The sequence below is a fragment of the Palaemon carinicauda genome, chromosome 1 (assembly GCF_036898095.1).
Source record: "Palaemon carinicauda isolate YSFRI2023 chromosome 1, ASM3689809v2, whole genome shotgun sequence".
NCBI lineage: Eukaryota > Metazoa > Arthropoda > Malacostraca > Decapoda > Palaemonidae > Palaemon > Palaemon carinicauda.
This window is the reverse complement of record NC_090725.1, coordinates 289,458,723-289,483,034: the sequence shown is the minus strand read 5'-3', so window position 1 is coordinate 289,483,034 and position 24,312 is coordinate 289,458,723. Positions and strand designations below refer to the sequence as shown.

General features: G+C 41.1%; 1 protein-coding gene across 3 annotated transcripts in view; it reads right to left on the bottom strand.

Moving 5' to 3' along the window:
• The window catches only part of LOC137657692 (HCLS1-associated protein X-1-like), a 96,727-nt gene that overhangs the window by 10,103 nt on the left and 62,312 nt on the right, over positions 1-24,312 (bottom strand). For all 3 annotated transcript variants that reach the window (XM_068392114.1, XM_068392095.1, XM_068392104.1), the window contains exon 7: positions 5,618-5,783. In XM_068392114.1, coding sequence (XP_068248215.1) covers positions 5,618-5,783 — 166 coding nt within the window. The remainder of the gene's footprint in view (positions 1-5,617; positions 5,784-24,312) is intronic.

Here is a 24,312-nt window from a genome sequence, read left to right as displayed (position 1 = left end):
TGCAGCTGTTGGACGACTGTGTCCACAAGTTGTGAATATCCTTATGGCTACGTTTAGTCCGAAGGGCATGGCTGTGAAGGCATATTTTGTCTTCTGTAGTCTGAATCCTAGGTAGAAGGAGAGGGGGCGGCTGACTGGTAGTTGCCAAAAAGCATCCGCCAGGTCTATCGAGACTGTGTACGCCCCTTTCGGTGACAGGGTCCTTATGTGTTGCAGGGTAAGCCTCCGGAACTTCTTGTTCTTGAACTTGAGTGGAAACCAGGGTAAGCATCCGGAACTTGTTGTTCTCGAACTTGAGTGGAAACAAGTCTAAAATGACTCTGAGTTTGTCAGAGTCCTTCTTGGGAACACAAAACAGCCTTCCCTGGAATTTGATGGACTTCGTTTTCATTTAAACCTTTTTGTTCAAGAGTTCTGAGGTATATTCTTCCAATAAGGGGGTGGAGTGTTGGAAGAATTGAGGAAAAGGGGGTGGAATTTTGTTCCATTTCCACCCGAGTCCATTTTTTATTAGGCTGTGGGCTTAGGGATCGAAAGTCCAACGATCCCGAAAGTGGAAGTGTCTTCCTCCTACCTGGAGCATCTCATTGCTGAGATGTTCCAGAGGGTTTGCTACCTTGACCACATCCTCCTCTACCCCTTGAGGGGTTTCTTGAGGAGCCTCTTCTTGAGCCTCTACCTCTGGGGCGAAAGGTAGTAGTGTGCCTCTCAAAGCCTGGATTGAATACAGGCGACTGAGCTACCAGCTGCTAGGGTACCATTTGGAAGGTGGTTTGTGGCTGTGCTACCATTTGGGGCACTGTGGTCATGGTCGCGGTTGGATGCTGTGCAGGCCTGTGAGATACACGTGGCTTCTTTGTCTTCCTGTTCTTCGGTTGGGGACCAGCATCTGAGGATGATTTCCTTTTGGAAGACATGCCCCACTTGAGGAGAAGGTTCCTATTCTCCGTGGCGGCTTTTGCAATGACCTCCTGGACCAATTCTTTTGGGAAGAGGTCCTTGCCCCAGATACATGAAGTGATCAGCTTCCTGGGCTCGTGTTTGACCATTGCATTGGCAAACATGCTCTCTACAGGCCCTCCTGGCCTTAAGGAAAGCATACATGTCCTTAACAAGGATAGCCATGTGAGTCTCGGCTAGGACCATGTACATATCTTGGGGTATTGGAAAGGCCTGCACACAACTCCATACAGTTCTGAAGAGACAAAGAGGCAGCTAGTCTCTCTTTTGTCTCCTCTTCCCTTCTCAAAAGATGTTCTGACTGTTTTAGAAGGTTCTCATTGAACTGCTATCTCCGGATCTAGTTTAGAGACTGAGAAGGTTAGATGAACCTCGTTCCATTCCTTCTCACAGGTAGGCATGGCTAGAGATAATGGTCTGCATTCCTCTAGCACTGGGCATGGTTTGCCCACATCAACTGCTTTCAGCACACAGTTGAGAGCTTTGACCGAAAGGGGGGAAAGCTCTGGAGGAAGGAGCAACGAAGGTAGGATGCTTCTTGCTCAAAGCTGAAACCTTAGAGTTGGTGTAACCGGCTTTCTTTAAGGTATTGCTTAAGAGAGCCTGTGCCTTGTCATGCTCAAAGATCATGACCTCTTTCAGTTCCGTCTCCTCACGAGATGCTGGTTCATCCCGCAATCTCACGCAACATTCTGGGTATACCGAAATGTTAGGCCAGAACTGGAGATCTTCGAGGGGTTTGGCCCCCATCTTCTCGGAGATGTACAGTTTCCCATTCATCATGGGCATATACTCCACATACCTCCAGGGGTTGGTTTCGGAGTATTAAGGTAAGTTAGAGACTTTGATAGGCTTATGAGAGCCTTTGAAAGAGCCCGAGCGTTTCACTTCTCTTACTCCCCCTCCTCATCTCCTGTTGTTCCTTACGGAACGATTCCATCATCTGTTGAAGCTGTCCTAGGAGCGCCTCGCTCTTGGCTATCAGCGGTTCAAGATGGGGAGTTGGGGCCGAAGAAGTTGACGGCACAGGTTGATATGCCGTCACGGAAAACTGAGGGTCTTCCGTTGTCGTCGATATGGATCCTTCTTCCTCCGTGGGTGGTTGAGCCACCTCTTCTTCAGGATTTTCTTGCAGAAGATCCTTTTCGGTATTGGTAGACACCTCCGACATCTGTTCCTGGTGGATGTCCATGCCTTCAAGTGCCTTATTAATGTCAGCCTTTATCATCAGTTGGATGAAGGGAGGCTTGACCTGTGCCTGAGGCACAACCGCATCGGATTGGCCCTTAGGGAACAGAAGGCACCTCATAGGTTTGTTGGGCAGGGAAGGTCCCGGAGAGTTCTTTTGGAACCCTCTTACCCACCTCCGAAGAGTTTCCCTTGCTGTATCCCTTGACTCCGTCGTCTCAGGGATATCTTCACCGAATCCCTCGGTCATCAGGGCCGAGCAGACGGTGCAACCCTTCGGATCCCAATACCTCAGGGTTTCAGTTGCGATGGAGCAGGGGGCATGAGACCTGCACATCTTGTGGCCACACGAGGCCCTACATTTGTGGTTGTAGAACAGGACTGCACACAGTCACCTTAGCCTCCTCCTGTAAGTGTAAGGAAAGAAAGAGTGAAATGAGTATAGGGTAATTTATATCACTGATATAATTACACATGCATAAAATAGTATAATTTACTATTATTTATAATAGCTTCAGATAGTAAGCTAGAAAAGAAGTAGGAAAGACACATATCTGTGTTTCCTCTCCATGCAATTGCTGTGACCTCCTACAATATTAATATTTTTAATTTCCTTATTAGGGAAAATACAGAGGGGAATAACTCTCGTACGTAGAGCCGGAGTCAGTGAATACTAACACTAACTCCTCCACTTGTAGAATATTAATACTGAAAGGTAATCATTGGTGTCCCGATGATCTAGGATTCATCAGGATGTTGAGGGAATACTTCACCTCAACATTTTTTAATCGGTCTCAACAATGGACTGTGAAAGGATACACAGAATATGTTGGAAATTTCATACTACTGTATCATTATACCTTGTAATTTTTTAACTGCTGTATTGTTATACTGCAGGAATACTGGCTACTGTATTGTCTTATACTGTAGTTTTACCGGTATCCTACCAGGTTAGGCTAGTACCTGGCAGCACTAGCTAACAGGGAGAGAGAAAAAATGGAAAGAAGGACTACCGTATTACTATAGTTTAGTACAATAATTAGGAGGGTAGGAACTATTGCCTCTACTGCCTTCTTTCCAGAATGAGAATTCAAATGGAAGGGTGATTCTAGCTTCCATCCAGCCACAAATTCTGTTGCCAGCTGTACTGCTGGTTACAGGGTTTGTGGATGGCAGTCCAAGAGAGGACTGAAGATTACTCAACAATCTAATGGGTTTCCCACCGGCAGCCGTCAGGGCGGGCTCAACCTTTCCTGGAGCTTTTGCTTCCGTTAAGGAGTTGGTCGAAGCGGCAACCTAACCGCCTTTGTAGGAACCCGGCCAGTAACCCAGTCAGCCCAACAAGCGGGGATGATTGTAGAATACCGGCCAAAAGATATTTGTGACAGCCACTAAAGGACAGAAGGGGAAGGGAAAGGGAAAGGGTCTTATATTTTACAGAGAAAGGTGGCGGCAGGTATGCCTCCTACTTTCGGCTGCAAATCAAGGAAGCCTAGCTTCGTATACCGGCGCCGTCATGGGCGGCAGGGAAATGACGATTCCCTAGCCTGAGACATTGCCGGATATAAGACATGTCTTCTAGTCCACAAGGGAGAAAGGTGGCAGCAATCATACTGCCCACTTTCGGTTGTAGACTAGGGAAGCCTTGCTTCCTTTGCCGACAATGGTGTGACCGGCCGAGGAATAACTATTCCACTGTCGGTAACGTTGTCGGCTATAAGACAATATACCCTTAGTTACTGTCATATTTCAAGGCCGGGATACTCGCCAGCAAAGAAGATCGACAGTAAAACACTAAGTCAAGCCATCGAGTACACTACTCGATGGCGATGACGGATGATAGGGTTGTCGCCTGGGATGGCGGCACTCGGGGGGGGAAGATGGGATTATCCTCATTTTTCTAAAAAAGCAGCATATCATCAAATTATACTAGTAATTCTAGGAAATATATATATCTCCGACCGAATTAATAAAAATGATACTCAAGGTTAAACGGGGGATAAGGTTACCAAAGTATACTAAAACGAGTTAGGTTCGAGTGTGGATCTCGGCTACACTAATACCACCGAGACCCTATCGTATACGATAGAAACATTTAATCGGAAGAGGAAATATTACATGTGTAAAGCTATCTTCACTGGTATAATTTTGCCTAACTAGCTAGAAAATCTTTATAGCTAAATACCGGGAACGTCGCACTACTAACTAAATGAAGCATTTATGGCGTCCGACAGCGGTCTTAAAATGGCCGCCTCCGGGGATGGCAACACATAAATTATGTTAATTTAACTGTGGGAAGGGAGCTAAAAATTACACACAGGAAAGATTAAATACTCAATTTTCCAGAGGATGAAGATGCTGGAGATAGCATGATAATATTCATTGAAAATAAGTAACAACAACGAGAGAAGCGTGGGAGAACACTGTGCTTAAATGCTACTTTTAAAAGGAATAATACGCCGTAGTAGTACTGGGAGGGGATCCACCGGGTAACCTTGATAACGGCTCCCCTTCATTTCGCCACTCTTCCCCCTCAAAGAGTAAAATCTATTCGGGGTGAAGATTGCCATGTGTTGTATCAAGAAATACGTCCCTTGATTTTATGCAATATCCTTAAAAGTTATATTAAGGATACTCGTGCCAGGAGTTAGAATTCTGGAGAGACATGGTTAATTCTCTGGGAGTATCACTGTAGCCAAATATCCCTTAGAAAGCTGCCTAAAGGAACCTTCCATCAGGACGACATGGCTGAGCCCAAAAATGCCAAGGGACTTGCGGGTACAATCCCTTGGGTAAAGGGCTATAAAAGTCATCTACCTTTTCCATTGCAATACCCCTGACCAAAGTCCATCTCAGAAGTGGAACTACCAAAGCGTCCCCTAGGCTGTTACACTCACGAAAGAGTGCAAGAACCTCCTAAAAAAACTCTGACATCTAGTAACATCATGAAAAACTGGGGGCTATCACACATTTTTATATCACACATTTTTGCTGTGCCTATCTCATGAGATATTAGAGAGGCTGTCTGAGCAAGATTTGGCAGTAATTTAAATTGTCTCATTGTTTTGTTAAAAGACCTCAATTTTCGAGTAAGATTAGTAAAATAATTAATACTCTATACAAGAAAATGGTCATTCAAACTTGATCTAATGCCCGGAAAATTTTAATCCAACACTGCATTTTCCTGTTTTACAAGAGGAAAACGAAGCCTTTTCTGAAAGCATAGGAGGAAAACCAAAGGCACCATCAACAGAACCATTACATTCCAATATGATTGCACCTATTTAGAGAACCATACATATTTTGTCTATGCATTACATTATAAAGCACTTCCTGGAATATAAAATCAAATTATGTGGAAGAACAGAAGGTTGATAAAAATAAACATCTAAGGAAATATATGAAATACAAATAAAATGACAAAAATTAAATACATATAAAACTCCCATAAAATGTACCCAAAACTTACCCCATCTGGCCGTCTAATCCTCACAATTGATGTAGAGTGGTATCTCTGCTGAATACGTGGCTGAGGCTGCAAACTTTCAGGTCCACTGGTACTTGGTTGTCCTGGTATTACTGGTGGATCATATTTTGGCATGTCCTTCAATAAATTGGAAAAGTCGCCTGTAATCCTACAAAACAACATCACAATATGAATACTCTACTGAACTAAGTTGAAATAATTTTCAAAACTGCATACTCCATTTAAATCATCATGTACAGCTACATCAAAAGTCTTAATTTTGGAGTCAATAGAAATGAGATTCAAAATTAAGATACCAGAATTTCAATAAAATGTAATAAATAACTAAAGATAATTAACCATTTAAAATTCACATGATTATGCACATTACAGAACTCTCTTTGTATTGGTAATAAAAATTTTGGATGTCCTGGTAATTTTATACTAGTTGCATTTGATTTTTATATAGTCACATTTATAAGTGATGATACTGTATACAGTACTTTTATTTTCAGACTAATTGTCAAAAAATGAAATTTTGATTATAAAATAAATTTTTGAATATACTTACCCGGTGAATATATAATAGCTGACGTCTCCGACGGCTCGACAGATTCCAAAAACTCGCGAGCGATCGCCGTGAAGGTTGCGGGTGTGACCACCAGCGCCGACTATCGCCCAGATACCGCATATACTTGTCAACATCTCCAGTTCTTCTCAGTCCCCTAGGTCTCTATCGGGGAGGAAGGGAGGGCCTTTAATTTATATATTCACCGGGTAAGTATATTCAAAAATTTATTTTATAATCAAAATATCATTTTTAAATATTAAACTTAGCCGGTGAATATATAATAGCTGATTCACACCCATGGTGGTGGGTAGAGACCAGTATTAATACAATAAAGGCGTATATGCTCAAGAGTTTTTGACAACTATTCAAAAAACAGACTTAAGTATAGGTACCTGGTAAGGAAGCAGACTCTGATTATTACTCTGCCTCATTAGTCCGCTATCCTCACGAAGCCCAGCGATCCTCTTAGGATGCTGAAAGACTCCCAGGAGCTGCTATATCCAGGGTGAACACCCCTATAACAGGACCTCATCAATACCCTTAATCTGGGCGCTCTCAAGAAACAATATTTTGACCACCCGCCAAATCAAAAAGATTGCGAAAGACTTCTTAGTCTCCTGTACAACCCAAAATAAGATTAAAAATTTCAAGAGTAGATTAAAAGGATATTAGGATTAAGGGAATGTAGTGGTAGAGCCTTCACCCACTACTGCACTCGCTGCTACGAATGGTCCCAGTGTGTAGCAGTCCTCATAAAGAGTCTGGACATCTTTCAAGTAATATGAAGCGAAAACCGACTTGCCTCTCCAAAAGATCGCGTCCATAATACTTTTAATGGGTCTATTTTGCTTAAACGCTACAGAAGTTGCTATCGCTCTAACTTCATGAGCCTTGACTTTAAGTAAATTATGATCCTTCTCACTTAATTGAGAGTGTGCCTCCCGAATCAAAAGTCTAATATAATAAGACCACGCATTCTTAGACATGGGCAAAGATGGCTTTTTAACGGAGCACCATAAAGCCTCTGAACAACCTCGTCGCGGTTTAGTTCTGGATAAACAAAATTTAAGAGCTCTAACGGGGCACAGCACTCTTTCAACTTCATTCCCCACAATCTCAGAAAGACTGGGGATTTCAAATGATTTAGGCCAAGGACGAGACGGAAGTTCATTCTTGGCCAAAAAAACCAAGTTGAAGAGCGCATACTGCTTTATTAGCGGAGAAGCCGATGTTCTTGCTAAAAGCATGTATCTCACTAACCCTTTTAGCCGAAGCCAAGCTCACCAAAAAAAAAGAGTCTTGAGGGTAAGATCATTCAGGGAGGCTGAATTTAATGGTTCAAACCTGTCTGACATAAGGAACTGTAGGACCACGTCCAAGTTCCAAGCAGGAGTCGAAATATGACGCTCCTTGGAAGTTTCGAAAGACTTAAGCAGGTCTTGGAGATCTTTGTTATTAGAAAGATCCAAACCCTTATGCCTGAAAACAGAAGTTAACATGCTTCTGTAGCCTTTAATGGTGGATGCAGAGAGGGAGCGACCGTTTCTCAGATAAGGCAGAAAATCCGCAATCTGCGCTACAGAGGCACTTGGAAGAGGAAATAGAGGAGGACTTGCACCAGTCTCTAAATACCTCCCATTTCGACTGATAGATCCTGATGGTAGAGGATCTTCTAGCCCTCGCGATCGCTCTAGCTGCCTCCTTGGAAAACCCTTGAGCTCAAGAGAATCTTTCGATAGTCTGAAGGCAGTTAGACAAAGCGTGGGGAGGCTTTGATGAAATCTCTTTACGTGAGGCTGTCGCAAGAGATCCATCCGTAACGGCAGACTTCTTGGAACGTCTACCAGCCATAGAAGTACCTCTGTGAACCACTCTCTCGCGGGCCAGAGTGGAGCAACCAATGTCAACCTGGTCCCTTCGTGAGAGGTGAACTTCTGCAGCACCTTGTTTAGGATCTTGAAAGGTGGAAAGGCATAAACGTCCAGGTGAGACCAGTCCAGCAGGAAAGCGTCTATGTGGGCTGCCTCTGGATCTGGAACTGGAAAGCAGTAAGTCGAGAGCCTCTTTGTCAGTGAAGTCGCAAAAAGATCTATGGTGGGTTGACCCCATGTCATCCATAGCTTCTCGCACACAGTCTTATGCAACGTCCACTCCATGGAGATGACTTGTCCTCTTCTGCTGAGGCAGTCCGCCAAGACATTCATTTTTCCTTGCACAAATCTCGCCAAAGGAGAGATGTTACTTGCCTTAAATGGAGTTCCTTCTGATCCGTGGATCAAAGACCCGAGCATTCCAGACTGTCCAGTGGAGCTCCCTAACCCAAATCCGATGCATCTGAATACAACACATGGTTTGGGTTCTTGATCGCAAGAGAAAGACCTTCTCGAAGTCTGATGTTGCTGTCCCACCAAGTCAGACATGTCTAGACTGAGTTGGAGATTGGGAAAGAGATACTCTCTAAGCCCTTCTCCTTGTTCCAATGGTTTAGGTGAAATTGGAGAGGGCATAGGTTGAGTATACCCAGAGAGATAAACTACTCCAGTGATGAAAGAGTTCCCACGAGGCTAGTTCAAACTCTTACAGAGCAACTGTTTTTCTCTTGCAAGTGAAGGACTTTTAACAGAGCTTGTTCCATTCTTGTGGGAGACGAAAAGGCCCGAAAAATCAGACACTGTATCTCCATTCCCAAATAAAGAATAGTCTGGGATGGGGTACTGTAAGTTACGACTTCTCTACATTCACTATGAGACCTAGCTCCTTGGTTAGGTCTAATGTCCATTAGAGGCTCTCCAGACAGCGATATAATGACGACGCCCTGATTAGCCAGTCGTCAAAATAAAGGGAGGCTCTGAATCCTCAAAAAATGTAGAAAGCTTGCTACATTTTGCAAGGGCCTTGTAAAAACAAGAGGAGCAGGAATGAGGCCGAAGTACAGTGCTCGAAATTGGTACATTACTTTCCCGTCCACAAACCTCAGATGTTGTTGAAAGTTTGGATGAATCGGGATGTGGAAGTATGCATCCTGAAGGTCGAGAGAGACCATCCAGTCGCCTTCCCTTACTGCTGCCAAGACAGATTTGGTAGTCTTCATCGTGAAGTTTGTCTTGACAATGAACACATTGAGCGCACTTACATCTTAAGTACTCCTGCAGTGAACGTGGCTGCCAGATCATTGGAGCCATCCCTGATAGCCTTGTTCCTGCAGTGAACGTGGCTGTCAGATCATTGGAGCCATCCCTGATAGCCTTGTTCATGCATGACATAATTGTACAGCAATACATTGACAGCTGGAGAGACCTTCTTACTTAAGGCTCCCAGGGACCAATCCAACAAATAAAAACTTCAAACGCTCGAAAAAACTCCTAACAGGAGATGGTCTAGCTCTGAAGCCGACCATAAAATCTTGGAGCGTCTCATGGCTAGACGACGAGGAGAGTCCACAAGGCTTAAGAAGTCTCCCTGGGCAGAGGCAGGTACTCCCAAGCCGAGAACTTCTCCTCGAGCTTCTCCTGTGTCACCCCAGATGCCCGAGCGAGAAGCTAATTAAGAAGGAGGAAAAGCAAAAGCAGACTTTCCTAAACTTCTCCTGGATTCCAACCAGTCTCCCAGTAAGAGCATGGCCCTCTTGGAAGAACAAGAGAGAACTGACTTCGTAAAAGTAGGCGTCGAAGAAAAACTAGGACAAAATTTCACTAAAGAAATTCATAATTAAATTACAAGGGATTGTTGGACCACCCTAGGTTACTCCTCTTCTGAATGACTCCCCAAAGGTACATTAGTTGAAAGGGGGTCATCAACTTCTTCAGAAGGCACATCATCTGATAAATCTAAAGTCTTGCGAGAAGGAGATTTATATTCAGAATGAAGTGAAGGAAAAGCCTGACAGGCTACATCCACTTGTATATGAACAGAAGTTAAAGTTGGAGGGTCAATGTCACGTTGTGACTGCAGAGAATGTTATTCTACTACACGTCGTGACAGAAGTAACTGACGTTCAAACGTCCCGTAGTAACAGCGGTGACTGCTGTTCGATGCTATATCGAGACTACGATGACTGACCCTCGACGTCACGTCATGTCTACGGTGTCCACCGCTCAACGTCACGTTCTGCACCTCAACGTCACGCTGTGACTGCGGTGGCTGACGTTCAAAGCGATCAAAGTTACATCGAGATTTATGCTCCGCATCTCGCTTAACAGCAAAGCTGTCACTAGATAGTGATAACGTCAGCGTGGCGTAACAAAGCTCGTCTAGAAGGTTGAAGACCCGAATCACGTATCCCAGAACCGTGACGTACAAAAAGCAAAGGATCCTTTCGCACAGGAACAGGATCGAAAGCTTCTATTGAAGAAAAAAGCTTTAACAGCATATCTAACTTCGGATCAACCTGTGACTGCAGTGGCTGACGTTCAAACGTCACGTAGTAAACAGCAGTGACTGCTGATCGATGCTATATCGAGACTACGGTGACTGACACTCGACGTCACGTTGTGTCCACGGCGTCCACCGCTCAACGTCACGTCGAGTCTGTGGCAGAAACGTCTGTACATGAACGTCATCGCTATGAACGGAACTCTTATTATGACTACAGCTAGGACGTTGAACTTGTTCTGAAGGAACTAATAAACGTTTCAACCGTCTCGAAACTATACGCCCAGGCTTTTAAAGAGACGAATCATCGGAAGACGAGGAGAAACTTTGTCTCTCCTGTCTTATGGCAAGGACGTGCTTGCCGAGCAACGTCTGATACCTTTGAGGGAACGTCTGTTCGTTGGTTTACACTCCTCACTCCCTTAGGTCCTACGACATTCCTTCTCCCTGGTGCAGGGGAGCCTGAAAGAGGTCTCGGACTAGGCAAGTGACAAGCACGAACAAACGAACCCTTCGCAACACAGAACATGTTTTTTTGCACTTACTTCACTGATATCGTATTTTTCAATAATTTCACATTAGACATGAATAAAACTGATTTCTACCTGAAGCACGCAATTCTCCCTTACATCAAAAGGTTAGAATTGCAAAATGAGTCGTATAATGTAAGCACATTAGTACAAAATGAAACACACATGCAAAAATCAATAAACATAAACATATATATCGAATAAAACGGAAATATATAAAGTTAAAAAGATCAGTGACTGGGGAGGAGACTAAACACTAGTTCACTAAGGACTACGTTTTCAATCTCTCACCGTACAGTGCCTTGGGACGAGAATAAAAACTAAAACGTTTTATCCTCTCTCCCCGTACAGAGACTTGGGACGAGAGTAAAAAACTGAATCGAGAACGTTACTCGCTCCCAAACTCCTTGTACAGAGACTTGGGACGAGAATAAAGATCGGATTGTTCTCTCTTTCTCTCTCTCTCTCCGTCTCTCTCTCTCTCTCTCTCTCTCTCTCTCTCTCTCTCTCTCTCTCTCTCTCTCTCTCTTGTCACACACAAGAGAATGGGCCACTCACCCTTCGTCAATAACAGGTTATTTGACCAAAGGAAAAACTGAAAGGACTAAGGAATTGAATTAACAAGTTCCTTTAAATTAGTATCTAAAACACTTCAGTTTGAAAGAAGAATGAACAAAACGTCAAAATCGATTTACTCTTTCTACAAAGTGAAACCGTGATTCTCTCTTTCTCTATCGTAACGATAGAGCGCAAACTGTGTAGCATAAATAAACCAAACGTTAGTTCATCTTTGAAAAAACAGCACGAAGACTATTCAAAGAATATATTTCTTAAAATATTTTCTAAAAAATATTCATCTCATAACTCTTACAGAGCAACTGATTTAAACTTAACAAAAATAAAAGTTGAATGGGCTCAACGTTGTTTAACTTCGTTTTCCAAGTTAGGACCGCCTACAAGGAATAGGTAAAGGCCGCATATAAACAAAACATAAATTTATCTTGATGTTTAGTATAAATGGAAAGCTAATCGAAGAGGCCTAATAAAGGCGGGTGAGATATAAAATATAAAATATATAGAGGTAAATCTATAAATATCAACAATAATTTATAAAGTGATAAAATAATTACTAAAAGCCTTAAACACACTTCCGTACACTGAGGGAAGGGTCGGCCATCTTTTCTCTATGGAAAAACCAGAGATTAAAAAAAAAAAAGCAAGGGCAAAACACTTTTCCTCTCCTTTCAAAAGCATTTCTTTTGAAGATAGTATTGAATAATCCAACACGGCGAAAGCAATAAAACCAAAACCAAGTACTTCACCAATTCGGTAGAAAACTCGAGGTCATAAAGCGAGCGGAACCAACTTGTCGACAAGATCGACAGAGAAGAACTGGAGATATTGACAAGTATATGCGGTATCTGGCCGATAGTCGGCGCTGGTGGTCACACCCGCAACCTTCACGGCGATCGCTCGCGAGTTTTTGGAATCTGTCGAGCCGTCGGAGACGTCAACTATTATATATTCACCGGCTAAGTTTAATATTTAAAAAGAGCAACAGCAGAAAGATCCTGTGAAGTGGCTGATTTAAAGGAACATGGTATCTTTCAAATTATTGTAGTGGCTTAGCTTACTTATAACTTCAGACTAATGTGTTTTTATTGGAAAAAAGTTGAAACTAAAACGATAAAAATGCTTTATTAATTATGTATGGTTTCAATTGTCAAGCTCTCATCAAATATTAAAACTCAATACTCTAAATTTTATTTTAGGCATAAGCCTACTTGACTTCTATAGGAAAATTATTGATGAAAAAATATAATTTATAAAGGAATCATAAAGGATAAAAGGAAAAAACAAAAACGCGACAATTCACTTTAACAATTATGTGATTATCTTTCTCTCGAGTAGTGCACTGTGGTCATCCGTTTCTAGGACGATTCAAGGTTTTCATCTTGATAGAAACTTGTAAACCACCTGAATAATGTTGTACGACTTATATAGTATTTGATTTACGGCTAATTTCAATGGGGGGGATTATATTTCTTTGTATTTCTATCATGCCTCTGTATAGCAACTGAAGTTTCCTGTCTTTCAGCTTTAAAATTTGTCTGATGCTGCCCATGATATTCCATCACCCCAACGTCAGCTAAGCGAGGAGTGGGCTAAATATTGAATGTTACTGAATGTCAACAAGCAAGTTGCAGCATTGTTTCACTGCTTCTCATTATATATTCACCGGCTAAGTTTAATATTTAAAAAGAGCAACAGCAGAAAGATCCTGTGAAGTGGCTGATTTAAAGGAACATGGTATCTTTCAAATTATTGTAGTGGCTTAGCTTACTTATAACTTCAGACTAATGTGTTTTTATTGGAAAAAAGTTGAAACTAAAACGATAAAAATGCTTTATTAATTATGTATGGTTTCAATTGTCAAGCTCTCATCAAATATTAAAACTCAATACTCTAAATTTTATTTTAGGCATAAGCCTACTTGACTTCTATAGGAAAATTATTGATGAAAAAATATAATTTATAAAGGAATCATAAAGGATAAAAGGAAAAAACAAAAACGCGACAATTCACTTTAACAATTATGTGATTATCTTTCTCTCGAGTAGTGCACTGTGGTCATCCGTTTCTAGGACGATTCAAGGTTTTCATCTTGATAGAAACTTGTAAACCACCTGAATAATGTTGTACGACTTATATAGTATTTGATTTACGGCTAATTTCAATGGGGGGGATTTTATTTCTTTGTATTTCTATCATGCCTCTGTATAGCAACTGAAGTTTCCTGTCTTTCAGCTTTAAAATTTGTCTGATGCTGCCCATGATATTCCATCACCCCAACGTCAGCTAAGCGAGGAGTGGGCTAAATATTGAATGTTACTGAATGTCAACAAGCAAGTTGCAGCATTGTTTCACTGCTTCTCATTATATATTCACCGGCTAAGTTTAGTATTTAAAAAGAGCAACAGCAGAAAGATCCTGTGAAGTGGCTGATTTAAAGGAACATGGTATCTTTCAAATTATTGTAGTGGCTTAGCTTACTTATAACTTCAGACTAATGTGTTTTTATTGGAAAAAAGTTGAAACTAAAACGATAAAAATGCTTTATTAATTATGTATGGTTTCAATTGTCAAGCTCTCATCAAATATTAAAACTCAATACTCTAAATTTTATTTTAGGCATAAGCCTACTTGACTTCTATAGGAAAATTATTGATGAAAAAATATAATTTATAAAGGAATCATAAAGGATAAAAGGAAAAAACAAAAACGCGACAATTCACTTTAACAATTATGTGATTATCTTTCTCTCGAGTAGTGCACTGTGGTCATCCGTTTCTAGGACGATTCAAGGTTTTCATCTTGATAGAAACTTGTAAACCACCTGAATAATGTTGTACGACTTATATAGTATTTGATTTACGGCTAATTTCAATGGGGGGGATTTTATTTCTTTGTATTTCTATCATGCCTCTGTATAGCAACTGAAGTTTCCTGTCTTTCAGCTTTAAAATTTGTCTGATGCTGCCCATGATATTCCATCACCCCAACGTCAGCTAAGCGAGGAGTGGGCTAAATATTGAATGTTACTGAATGTCAACAAGCAAGTTGCAGCATTGTTTCACTGCTTCTCATTATATATTCACCGGCTAAGTTTAATATTTAAAAAGAGCAACAGCAGAAAGATCCTGTGAAGTGGCTGATTTAAAGGAACATGGTATCTTTCAAATTATTGTAGTGGCTTAGCTTACTTATAACTTCAGACTAATGTGTTTTTATTGGAAAAAAGTTGAAACTAAAACGATAAAAATGCTTTATTAATTATGTATGGTTTCAATTGTCAAGCTCTCATCAAATATTAAAACTCAATACTCTAAATTTTATTTTAGGCATAAGCCTACTTGACTTCTATAGGAAAATTATTGATGAAAAAATATAATTTATAAAGGAATCATAAAGGATAAAAGGAAAAAACAAAAACGCGACAATTCACTTTAACAATTATGTGATTATCTTTCTCTCGAGTAGTGCACTGTGGTCATCCGTTTCTAGGACGATTCAAGGTTTTCATCTTGATAGAAACTTGTAAACCACCTGAATAATGTTGTACAACTTATATAGTATTTGATTTACGGCTAATTTCAATGGGGGGGATTTTATTTCTTTGTATTTCTATCATGCCTCTGTATAGCAACTGAAGTTTCCTGTCTTTCAGCTTTAAAATTTGTCTGATGCTGCCCATGATATTCCATCACCCCAACGTCAGCTAAGCGAGGAGTGGGCTAAATATTGAATGTTACTGAATGTCAACAAGCAAGTTGCAGCATTGTTTCACTGCTTCTCATTATATATTCACCGGCTAAGTTTAATATTTAAAAAGAGCAACAGCAGAAAGATCCTGTGAAGTGGCTGATTTAAAGGAACATGGTATCTTTCAAATTATTGTAGTGGCTTAGCTTACTTATAACTTCAGACTAATGTGTTTTTATTGGAAAAAAGTTGAAACTAAAACGATAAAAATGCTTTATTAATTATGTATGGTTTCAATTGTCAAGCTCTCATCAAATATTAAAACTCAATACTCTAAATTTTATTTTAGGCATAAGCCTACTTGACTTCTATAGGAAAATTATTGATGAAAAAATATAATTTATAAAGGAATCATAAAGGAAAAAACAAAAACGCGACAATTCACTTTAACAATTATGTGATTATCTTTCTCTCGAGTAGTGCACTGTGGTCATCCGTTTCTAGGACGATTCAAGGTTTTCATCTTGATAGAAACTTGTAAACCACCTGAATAATGTTGTACGACTTATATAGTATTTGATTTACGGCTAATTTCAATGGGGGGGATTTTATTTCTTTGTATTTCTATCATGCCTCTGTATAGCAACTGAAGTTTCCTGTCTTTCAGCTTTAAAATTTGTCTGATGCTGCCCATGATATTCCATCACCCCAACGTCAGCTAAGCGAGGAGTGGGCTAAATACTGAATGTTACTGAATGTCAACAAGCAAGTTGCAGCATTGTTTCACTGCTTCTCGGCAAACCAAACTTTCAGAGTCAGAAAGGTAAATTTTCTCACATCATTGTTTAGGGAAGGCTGCGTGTCATTGGCAGTCCTGATTTTATCCTTCACATTTCAGAATAGTTAGTTTTATTTCATGACATATCGAAAACTGCGAAGTTTTGGCAGTGAATTTTATTTACATTCTATATTAGCTATATTTTTTATATATGTACTGATTTGCTCTTAAATTAAAATAGTTTATATAAAAAACAGAAATAATTCTTTTCACTTGTGAACGATAATTAAAATAGTATCATCACTTAAGAACGTACATTTGATATTATGATCTTGGCACTTGTATTATGGCTCTTCATAATAAAAATTTAAATCTTATTTTCTAAGGGAGGAGATTTTTACCAGACGTTTGAGTCAAACTGACTCCAACAGAGCTAACTCGAATAAATTGAGCAGATATGAAATATGATATTTTGATTATAAAATAAATTTTTGAATATACTTACCCGGTGAATATATAATAGCTGACGTCTCCGACGGCTCAACAGATTTCAAAAACTCGCGAGCGATCGCCATGAAGGTAGCGGGTGTGCCCACCAGCGCCGACTAACGGCCAGATACCGCATATACATGTAAACAGCTCCAGTTCTTCTCATCCCGCTGGGTCTCTATCGGGGAGGAAGGGGGGGCCTTTAATTTATATATTCACCGGGTAAGTATATTCAAAAATTTATTTTATAATCAAAATATCATTTTTAAATATTAAACTTAGCCGGTGAATATATAATAGCTGATTCACACCCATGGTGGTGGGTAGAGACCAGTATTAATACAGTTTACGGCGTATATGCTTAAGAGTTTTTGACAGTTATATCATAACAAAACCCAAATAAATATAGGTACCTGGTAAGGAAGCTGACTCTAACGATTACTCTGCCTTGTTAGTCCGCTTTCCTCACGAAGCCCAGCCATCCTCTTAGGATGCTGAAAGACTCCCAGGAGCTGAAGTATCTAGGGCGACAACCCATACAACAGGACCTCATCAAAACCCTTAATCTGGGCGCTCTCAAGAAATGACATTTGACCACCCGCCAAATCAAAAAGGATGCGAAAGGCTTCTTAGCCTTCCGTACAACCCAATTAAAAACATTTCAAGAGAAGATTAAAAGGATATTGGAATTAAGGGAATGTAGTGGTAGAACCCTTACCCACTACTGCACTCGCTGCAACGAATGGACCCAGTGTGTAGCAGTCCTCATAAAGAGTCTGGACATTTTTAAGTAAAATGACGCGAATACCGACTTGCTTCTCCAAACGGTCGCGTCCATAATACTTCGCAGAGATCTGTTTTGCTTAAAGGCCACAGAAGTTGTTATAGTTCTTACTTCGTGCGTCTTAACCTTAAGCAAGCAACGAGCTTTTTCACTCAAGTGAGAATGAGCCTCTCGGATTAAAAATCTAATAAAATAGGACAAAGCATTCTTTGACATAGGCAATGAAGGCTTCTTAATTGAGCACCACAAAGCCTCAGATCCACCTCGTAAGGATTTAGTCCAAGCTAAATGAAACTTCAGAGCTCTAACTGGACACAGCACTCTTTCAAGCTCGTTGCCTACGATCTCTGACAGGCAAGGTATATCAAATGACTTAGGCCAAGGACGAGAAGGCAGTTCATTTTTGGCCAAGAAAACCAAGTTGAAGTGAACATGTGGCTTTATCTGTAGAAAAGCCGATGTTCCTACTGAAGGCATGGATCTCACCGACCCTTTTAGCCGAAGCCAAGCACACTAAGAAAAGCGTCTTGAGGGTGAGATCCTTCAGGGAGGCTGAATGTAATGGCTCAAACCTGTCGGACATTAGGAACCTTAGGACCACGTCTAAGTTCCATCCAGGAGTTGCCATACGACGCTCCTTAGAGGTCTCGAAGGACTTAAGGAGATCTTGGAGATCTTGATTATTGGACAGATCTAAGCCTCTATGTCTGAACACAGACGCCAACATGCTCCTGTAGCCCTTAATAGTGGGCGCTGAGAGGGAGCGAACATTTCTCAGATGTAGGAGAAAGTCTGCAATTTGGGCTACAGAGGTACTGGAAGAGGAAATGGATGATGACTTGCACCAGTCTCTAAAGACTTCCCACTTCAACTGATAGACCTTGATGGTAGATGCTCTCCTAGCTCTCGCAATCGTTCTGGCTGCCCCCTTCGAAAATCCTCTAGCTCTTGAGAGTCTTTCGATAGTCTGAAGGCAGTCAGATGAAGCGCGGGGAGGCTTTGATGAAGACTCCTTACGTGGCTGCCGTAAGAGATCCATCCTTAAAGGTAGACTCCTTGGAACGTCTACCAGCCATTGAAGTACCTCTGTTACTCACTCTCTCGCGGGCCAGAGTGGAGCAACCAATGTCAACCTGGTCCCTTCGTGAGAGGTGAACTTCTGCAGCACCTTGTCTAGGATCTTGAAAGGTGGAAAGGCATAAACGTCCAGGTGAAACCAGTCCAGCAGGAAAGCGTCTATGTGAGCTGCCTCTGGATCTGGAACTGGAAAGCAGTAAGTCGAGAGCCTCTTTGTCAGAGAGAGTAGCAAAAAGATCTATGGTGGGTAGACCCCATGTCATCCATAGCTTCTCGCACACAGTCTTATGCAACGTCCACTCCATGGAGAAGACTTGTCCTCTTCTGCTGAGGCCGTCCGCCAAGACATTCATTTCTGCACAAATCTCGCCAAAGGAGAGATGTTACTGCCTTAAAAGGAGTTCCTTCTGATCCGTGGATCAAAGAACCGAGCCTTCCAGACTGTCCAGTGGAGCTCCCTAACCCAAATCCGCTGCATCTGAAAACAACACATGGTTTGGGTTCTTGATCGCAAGAGAAAGACCTTCTAGAAGTCTGATGTTGCTGTCCCACCAAGTCAGACATGTCTAGACTGAGTTGGAGATTGGGAAAGAGATACTCACTAAGCCCTTTTCCTTGTTCCAATGTTTAGGTGAAATAGGAAAGGGCATAGGTTGAGTCTCCCCAGAGAGATAAACTACTCCAGCGATGAAAGAGTTCCCACGAGGCTAGTTCAAACTCTTACAGAGCAACTGTTTTTCTCTTGCAAGTGAAGGACTTTTAACAGAGCTTGTTCCATTCTTGCGGGAGACGAAAAGGGTCGAAAAATCAGACACTGTATCTCCATTCCCAAAAAAAAAAATAGTCTGGGATGGGATACTGTAAGTTACGACTTCTCTACGTTCACTATGAGACCTAGCTCCTTGGTTAGGTCTAATGTCCATTAGAGGCTCTCCAGACAGCAATATAATGACGAACGCCCTGATTAGCAGTCGTCAAAATAAAGGGAGGCTCTGAATCCTCAAAAAATGTAGAAAGCTTGCTACATTTTGCAAGGGCCTTGTAAAAACAAGAGGAGCAGGAATGAGGTCGGAGTACAGTGCTCGACAGTGGTACATTACTTTCCCGTCCACAAACCTCAGATGTTGTTGAAAGTTTGGATGAATCGGGATGTGGAAGTATGCATCCTGAAGGTCGAGAGAGACCATCCAGTCGCCTTCCCTTAATGCTGTCAAGACAGCTTGGTAGACTTCATCGTGAAGTTTGTCTTGACAATGAACACACAGAGCGCACTTGCATCTTACGTACTCCTGCAGTGTACGTGGCTGCCAGATCATTGGAGCCATCCCTGATAGTCTTGTTCCTGCAGAGAACGTGGCTGTCAGATCATTGGAGCCATCCCTGATAGCCTTGTTTATGCATGACATAATTGTACAGCAAAACTGCAAGCGCTCGAAAAACTCCTAACAGGAGATGGTCTAGCTCTGAAGCCGACCATAAAATCTTGGAGCGTCTCATGGCCAGGCGCCAGGGAGAGTCTATGAGGCTTGAGAAGTCTATCTGGGCCGAGGCAGGAACTCCCAAGCAGAGAACTTCTCCCGTGTCATACCAGACGCTCGCTCTATAAGCCAGTTTAAAAGGGGGGAAAGCAAAGGCTGTCTCCCCCAAACTCCTCCTGGTGATCAACCAGTCGCCTAGCAAACGTAAAGCTCTCTTAGAAGAGCGAGAGAGCACTAGCTTAGAAAACAACGGCTTCGAAGTAGCTAGGCCTAGTGTAAACTCTGACGTTTAGGCGATCGAGGAGCAGCAGTTACAAAGTGGTCCGGACAACGATCCTTAAAAATCAGCATGATTTATTTAAAGTCCATAGAGGGCTGAGCAGCTTTAGGCTCCTCTCCGTCTGACAGAGTCCCCAAGGGAATATCAGTAGGAGAGGGATCAGCAACTTCCTCATCTGAAGGAACCTCGTCCGACAATTGCCGAGTCTCAAGCAAGGGAGAGACCTGCCGTGGTGGCAATGCTTGACAAGCAGAGTCCACACGCAAAGGAGCATCAGTAGCAGTCAAGGACGCTACGTCATGTAACTGCTTAAAGGACTGACCAGCAACAACAATAGGTGCGGGAGGACGCTCGACGTCAAGTCGAGACTGCCTTGACTGCCTAGATAGAGCAGTTAAAACAACTCTTGACTGCGGTGCTTGACGTTCAACGTCAAAACAAGGCAACTGAGCTGGTTGGCGAACGTCCTGAACGTCAACACGAGAGTGCGGCAGCGGCTGAAACGTCAACACGAGGCTGCGGCAGCGGCTGAAAGTCAACACGGGACTGCAGCGAGTAAGGATCCAGGTCACGTGACTGACGTGACAAACTACCGACATCACGTTTCATAACGTCAAACGGACGAGTAAATGCTCATTTGGGCGGCTGACAGCCAGAGTCTCGTTTAGTGTAACGGCGACTCGAAAGCGAAGGTTCATCGTGAACCTGCTCAGCGTCATACTTCTCCATAAGGGAGGCAAGCTTAGTCTGCATGTCCTGCAGGACAACCCATTTAGGATCAACAGGAGTCGGGACGGGCCGAGACGACGGTAACGTCTGTGTTGGCAAAACATTGCCTTTACCGCGACCCTCGGACCCCGTGTTACGCTTGCGTTTAATAGGCAAACCGTCTTCCGACGACTGCAAAGGGTCAGAGCTGTCCCCATGGCTACAGCCAGGACGCTGGACCTGTCCTGAATGGACTGACTTCCGCTTTAAGGGTCTAGAAACTTTGCTCCAAGATTTCTTTTGCGAGAAGCCTTCGGATGACGAGGAGAAAAACAGCCTCGCTCGTCTTATGGTAGGGGCGATCTTGCTAGACACGCCCGATACCATAGAGGGAACGTTTGTTCGTTGGTTAAAGCCTCTCGTCCCCATAAGTCCTACGACATTACTTCTCCCTAGTAGCATGGGAGCCTGAAAGAGGTATCGGACTAGGTGAACGACAAGCACGAACAGACGAACCCTCGGTCGCAACACTAAAAAACACTTTGCGCAATTATCACTTTATCACTACGATTTTCTGTTTTTGCACTTCACTGAAATCGTATTTTTCAATAATTTTACATTAGGCATGAATAAAACTGATTTCTACCTGAAGCACGCAATTCTCCCCTACATCAAAAGGTTATAATTGCGAAATAAGTCGTATAATGTAAGCACATTAATACAAGCAAAAATCAGTAAACATATAAATCGAATAAAATGGAAATATATAAAGTTAAAAGGATCAGTGACTGGGGAGGAGACTAAACACTAGTTCATTAAAAATTACGTTTTCAATCTCTCACCGTACAGTGCCTTGGGACGAGAATAAAAACTAAAAACGTTTTATCCTTTCTCCCCGTACAGAGACTTGGGACGAGAGTAAAAAACTGACTCGAGAACAACGTTACTCGCTTGGGACGAGAATAAAGATCGGAACGTTCTGTCTTCCTCTCTCTCTCTCTCTCTCTCTCTCTCTCTCTCTCTCTCTCTCTCTCTTGATTTCACACAGAAGAGAAAAGCCCACTCACCTTTCGTCAATAAACAGGTTATTTGACCAAAGGAAAAACTGAAAGGACTAAGAGATTGAAAATTAACAAGTTCCTTTAAATTAGTATTTAAAACATTTCAGTTTGAAAGAAGAATGAACAAAACGTCAAAATCGATTTACTCTTTCTGCAAAGTGAAACCGTGATTCTCTCTTTCTCTATCGTAACGATAGAGCGCAAACTGCGTAGCATAAATAAACCAAACGTTAGTTCATCTTTGAAACAGCACGAAGACTATTCAAAGAAAATCTTTCATAAAATATCTACTAAAAAATATTCATTTAATAACTCTTACAGAGCAAATGATTTAAACTTAACGAAAATAAAAGTTGAATAGGCTCAACGTTGTTTAACTTCGGTTTCCAAGTTAGGACCGCCTACTCTCGGACTAGGGGAGGAATAGGTAAGGCCGCATATAAACAAAACATTAAAATTTATATTGATGTTTAGTATAAATGGAAAGCTAATCGAAGAGGCCTAATAAAGGCGGGTGAGATATAAAATATATAGAGGAAAATCTATAATTAACAACAACAATTTATAACGTGATAAGATAATTGCTAAAAGCCTAAAACACACTTCCGTACACTAAGGGAAGGGTCGGCCATTTTTACTCTATGGAAAAAAACCAGAGATAAAAGCAAGGGCAAAACACTTTTACTCTCCTTTCAAAAGCATTTCTTTTGAGGATAGTATTGAATAATCCAACACGGCGAAAGCAATAAAACCAAAACCAAGTACTTCACCAATTCGGTAGAAAACTCGAGGTCATAATAGCGAGTGGAATCGACTTGTCGATGAAACCGACAGAGAAGAACTGGAGCTGTTTACATGTATATGCGGTATCTGGCCGATAGTCGGCGCTGGTGGGCACACCCGCTACCCTCATGGCGATCGCTCGCGAGTTTTTGAGTTCTGTCGAGCCGTCGGAGACGTCAGCTATTATATATTCACCGGCTAAGTTTAATATTTAAAAATATATATATATATATATATATATATATATATATATATATATATATATATATATATATATATATATATATATATATATATACATATACTTCATAAAATAAGTTAAAAGATAAAAATCTATGATAAATAGATATTAAAATTTTATCTATTAAATGGCTCTTGAAAACATTAAAATCTTAATATCATATTATTTTGTTTCAATATATTACTTTCTGATTCATTATTCCAAATACTTTGCCAATTTGTTATTGTAAAATGTTTCATTGTGGTTACAGTCCTTAACAGGAGGTTAATTCAGAGTTGTGGTAAATTAATGGCTGATTTAGCAGCGGTAATGGCTTTTTCGTTACCAACAACTCCCCGCATGAGCCAGAATCCAGCTTATTTCAATATTTATCCCTTAAGAATAGAATATGTTAAGGAGCTCTTTAATTTGTAGCACTAGTTGGTTCTTGTGTGTGTAACCTTTGAGAGCTTCTATGGCACTCCTTAAATTGGAATAATTGACAAACTTTATATTCTTCCTATCTTCAATTGTTATAACAATGTCTATTGCTAGTAACATCCATGGAAGTTCTGATGTAAATACTGATGCTTCACTAGATAATGAGAGCAGCACCCATTGAAGATATAGAGCTCACAGTATATATAGCATAGCGAGGTCCTTTCCTTTGAATATGATCCAAGGTATGTTGTTTTTGGTGACTAGGAGTATGGTTATATCTCTCTGGTACTGTACTGTATATGAAAATTCTGAGAGCATATTTCTGTTTTTTTATGTTCCAAGGTGAAGGAAAAAGACATGGTTGAATAATATTCATTCTGACATTTGTTGAGTGTAATAGCTTATTTGTTTTAATTTGGAATGGCAGTTCATGTTATAGTTGTTTATAAATATATTGCTTTCATGTTAGAGCTTCTTTGTTGGATATACAGTATTGGGTTACCATGATAAATTCTTGATAAAACTAAAGCTTTATAAATAAAAAGTAAAGTTGATCTGTTTGCACCCGATATTGTGTGAGACTAAGTTGAAAGCAGTATTACATTTAGATTTGATATAAGATGTATTTGTTTTCCTATTCAGGCAAAAATTTTTTACTTTATCTTGGAACTGAATTTGAGTGCTGCCCAATATGAGATTCATATCTTGGTTTTGCTTCCACCCACTATTCTTGTAAAACATTATTACTTGGGTTTTTTTTCTGTAGAAAGTCTGAAACCCGAAGGTGCAGTCCAAAATTGTATTTTTAAAATGGAGTTATCTAAAATTCCCTGTAAATGGTGAAGACTGTGCAAAAAGAATTAT